We start from the raw sequence: 4,297 nt of genomic DNA, 5'->3' as shown, positions 1-4,297 counted from the left end.
TCCACTCACCTCAGCCTCCCAAAGGCGCGGGATTACAGGCTGAGCCACCGAGTCCAGCCTCTGACTTCTTTTGCATGTGGAACCTCCCACAGAATTCCCTCTGGGGTTCATGGCCTGGGCTCCTCCTCCCTCTGGGGTCTCCTGTTTCCTAGGGTCTCTAATGCCACCTCAGGACCCCAGCCTCAGGCCTTCCTCCCCCCACCAGACAGATGACACCCATGGGCCCAGCCTGCCCTTACGCCATGTCATTATGACCCTTCCCGTGGGCTGGCTTGGGTTTCCACGCCATGGCCCGGCCATTCAGTCACACCCCAAACGCCACAGTTTAGTTCGGCAGCAACAAACGCCTTCCAAGTCCTGCTCCGTGCTGGGCTCCCTCCTGGGCTCTTTTATGCACGTAATCTCCTTTGAGACTTATTCTTCCCACTGGCTCAGAGAGGTTAATAAATTTTCCCAGCCAGGCTCAGTGGCTCAGCCTGTAACCCCAGCGCTTGGGGAGGCTGAGGTGAGTGGATTGCCTGAGCCCGCGGGTTCGAGACCCGCCTGGGCAGCGAGACCTCATCTCCAGAATAAATCAAAAAATCAGCCGGGCGTGGTAGCGCGCGCCTGTAGTTCCAGCTACTCGGAAGGCTGAGGCGGAAGGATCGCCGGAGCCCAGCGGGTCAAGGCTGTGGTGGCCGGGAGAGGCCACTGCACTCCAGTCCGGGCGACAAAGTGAGACTCCAACTCAAAATATATAAATAAATAAATAAAATAAATAAATGTCCCCAGGTTCGCACAACTAGTAAGTGGCCTCAGTGGGATTTTAGCTTAGGATTTCTTTCCACTGGGATGCTCATACCTGTGGCCCGTGGGCGCAGGGCCATCACCCATCCGCTCTCCTCACAGCATCAGCAGCCCCGCAAGGCCGTCTCGTTGGAGGACATGGAGGCTCGGGGCCACCAAGGCCCAAGTCTGCATGACTCCCAGGGCCACGCTCTTCCCACGGCTTCTGGCGAGGCTGGGACTGCGAGCCGGGCAACCTGGGGAGGCTGCAGAGGCCCCGCGGAGCAGGTGTACCCGGGGATAGGCGGGCAGGCGAGCGGGAGCAGAAGCCTGTGGGGTAGGAGGCCGGCCAGGCAGGCCCAGCACGAGGGTTGGGAGTCTGGCATGCGAGAAGGGGACCCGAAACCTGGAAGCAGAGGCCGTCCCCAAGGGAGGTCAGGAGGCCAAGATATCACCGCCTCGGCCTCCGGGGTCAGCAGCCTTTTTCTCCCACCAGCCAAAGACAGCAGCATTCCCAAGCGCAAGAGAAAGCGGGTCTCCGAAGGAAATTCCGTCTCCTCTTCCTCCTCGTCTTCCTCTTCCTCGTCCTCCAACCCAGAGTCCGTGGCATCCACCAACCAGATTTCACTCGTGGTAAAGTCGCACAGACCTGGACCGACTGCTCTTCTCGTGGGCCGCGGCCCCTCCCTCGGGCCGGGCCGGCCGCTCTGGGCTGGGGGCTGGGGGCTGGCGAGGGAGCAGCCCGAGTGCGGCCTTCCAGCGTCCGGGGAGCGATACATCTGGCTGTCCTACCTGCGAGGCACCGGGCAGGGATTCACACCCCCCGGAGCAGATGGGCCAGCCGAGGCCCAGGAGCGGGAAGACCCCTGCCCATGCCCCCAGCAAGGAAGTCAGACCTCCAGATTCCCGGAGGGGCCGGAGGTTGGGCTCATCTGTGCACCGTCACGTGCCTGGAGCCTCACCACGGTCCTGTAGCCTCACCACGGTCCTGTGAAGTGTGGCTGTCACCTACATGGTGTCAGGGGGCTCGTCTGTGGTCCCCAGCTGCTCCGTGTTGGGTGGACAACTCACCGCCATACCCCACGTGTCCTGCCACGGACACGCGGGGTTTCGTTCTCTCCCGCCCAAGAGGAAAACCTCACAGGGGCACACCCTGGAGAGTTCTTTCTGATTTGGAAATATTTGCATTGCAATGCTAAAGCCAAGGCCAGGCTCAGTGGTCAGCCTATAATCCCAGCACTCTGGGAGGTCGAGGCAAGTGGATTGCCTGAGCCCGCGGGTTCAAGACCAGCCCAAGCAAACTTGATGAGACCTCATCTCTACCAAAAATCAAAAAATTAGCCGGGCGTGGTAGCGCGTGCCTGTAGTTCCAGCTACTCGGAAGGCTGAGGCGGAAGGACCACCGGAGCCCAGCAGGTCGAGGCTGCGGGGGCTGGGAGCGGCCACTGCCTTTCAGTCTGGGCGACAGAGTGGGACTCCAACTCAAAAAAAGAAATCCTAAGTCCAAATGGCGAGAATATTTGAGACATGTGAAAACACGTCCCGGGTTTCTTTATCCTTTGACCCTGTCTCTCTCCAACCCCTTCCTGGAAACCAAGTTCAGACTTGGCCTTTGCTCCCGCTGTGGCATATGACTCCCCACGGTACTGACAGCACCCCAGGGGGACAGGACGGCCTCTTTGGAGGGTGAGGCTGAGTGACGGGGCTGAACGCCTGTGCTGAGCCAGTGCTCGGTTCCCTCTGGCCCCCGCATCTGGTCCACGCGACCAGCCCCGACGACTCAGGGGACAGGGGGCAGGCTCCAGGGCCACCGCTCAGCCATGTGACCCCAGGCAGCTCCCACCCCCTCTCTGGGCCTCAAAGGCCTCCAAATAAACAGCCTTCGAGGAGGCCCTTAGGGAGCAGAGTTGAGTGTTCTGGTGTTCTGTGTCCCCTGCAGTCCTAACCTGTCCGTATGTCCCTCTCTCTAGCAATGGCCCATGTACATGGTGGACTACGCCGGCCTGAACGTGCAACTTCCGGGACCTCTTAACTACTAGACCTCAGCACTGAATCAGGACCTCACTCAGAAAGACTAAGGGACATGTAATTTATGTACAAAGTGTATATTCGGATATGTATCGATGCCTTTTAGTTTTTCCAATGATTTTTACACTATATTCCTGCCACCACGGCCTTTTTAAATAAGTAAAAAAAAAAAAAAAAAAAAAAAATCGCATTTGCTCTTCACTGTTGCAGATTCTCTTTGAATTGCGGCTGAAACTGTCACTGGGGGGGGCAGGGTCAGGAAATCCAGTCCCGGTGGCGGAGATGGTGTGTCTCTGACAGTTTTTTTCTTTGCTGCTGGGGGCATGTGACCTCAAGGTGAGAAGCCACAGAAAACAAAAGTGCCACAGGCAAGATTCCGCCGCCAGACGCTGTCTAGAGCCACAGTCTTGTTGATACCAGTCTCGTCCAAGCCCTCCCCACCCCGCAGCCTGCAAGCCAGTCAACTGGCATGTGGAGGGACAATCCCCGATCCTTCCTTCCTGGAGCTGAGCCAGGACAGGCAGGAATGGCCTCAGGGATCATGACCCTAGTCCTAGTGACTCCAGTGTGATAATCAGGTGTCAAACGGAGGGAGGGGCCCAGCCCATTGGGATCACCCTGGCTGGATGGGAGCCATCTTGGAGAAGGGGTTTGGGAGTGGGAGGAGTTTTGACAGAGCTCTGGGGATGTGGGGGGCTGAGTGATGGGTTCCCCCTGTCTCTCAGAAAGACCACTTTTTTTTAGCTGGGCTTGGTGGCTCAGCCTGTCATCCCGCGCCTTTGGGAGGCTGAGTGGATTGCATGAGACTGCGGGTTCGAGACCCACCTGGGCAGCCAGACCTCATCTCTACAATAAATTTAAAAAATCAGCTGCATGTGGTGGTGCATGCCTGTAGTTCCGGCTACTCTGAAGGCTGAGGCGGAAGGATCGCCGGAGCCCAGCAGGTCGAGGCTGCGGTGGCCGGGAGCGGCCACTGCCCTCCAGTCTGGGCGACAGAGTGAGACTCCGACTCAAAAACAAAAAAAAAGAGCCCGGCAGTCACCCAAGGCCTGGCACCCGATATCGGCTCATTCACATATATCCACTCCGGGTGCGGAAGACGGGCAGCTGAGTGTCCTGACCCGGGAGACCAACGCCCTGGGGCCCAAAGCAGGGTGACCTCACCTAGGGCAGAGAGCAGAAAGCCCTGGAAGCTGAGGCTGGAAGAGCAAGTCGGGCATTGGTGGGACCGAGGGGGGCGACAGGATGTGGTCTAAGAGTCGCAGGGGCAGGGGGCTGGGGGCTGGTCTGAGAACTTGGGTGGTCTGGGAGTAAGTTGCCGGAGCAGAGGGAGTGGCTAGGGGCAGGGGCACTTGGCCAGCCAGTGTGCCCTGCACGCCATGCCGGGCGGGAGCGGCGAGCGAGCCAGACATCCAGCCTGGGTTCCGCCTGTCCGGCCGCGCGCTGGGGCCCGGGGGCGCGCGTCTCTCGCCCACGCCCCGTGGAAGGCCCCGTGGGCCGGGCC

General features: G+C 59.6%; 1 protein-coding gene across 1 annotated transcript in view; it reads left to right on the top strand.

Moving 5' to 3' along the window:
* GTF2IRD1 (GTF2I repeat domain containing 1) overlaps window positions 1-2,978 on the top strand; it is an 88,038-nt gene extending 85,060 nt beyond the window's left edge. Inside the window, exons 25-26 of the mRNA XM_008058246.1 lie at window positions 1,262-1,398; window positions 2,736-2,978. Coding sequence (XP_008056437.1) covers window positions 1,262-1,398; window positions 2,736-2,804 — 206 coding nt within the window. The 3' untranslated portion in view covers window positions 2,805-2,978. The remainder of the gene's footprint in view (window positions 1-1,261; window positions 1,399-2,735) is intronic.
* Window positions 2,979-4,297: the final 1,319 nt, after the last annotated feature.

Source organism: Carlito syrichta, unplaced genomic scaffold (assembly GCF_000164805.1).
Source record: "Carlito syrichta isolate Samal-C Ts95f unplaced genomic scaffold, Tarsius_syrichta-2.0.1 Scaffold303266, whole genome shotgun sequence".
Lineage (NCBI taxonomy): Eukaryota > Metazoa > Chordata > Mammalia > Primates > Tarsiidae > Carlito > Carlito syrichta.
Note: the sequence above shows the minus strand (reverse complement) of the source record. Positions and strands in the feature narration are given on the sequence as shown.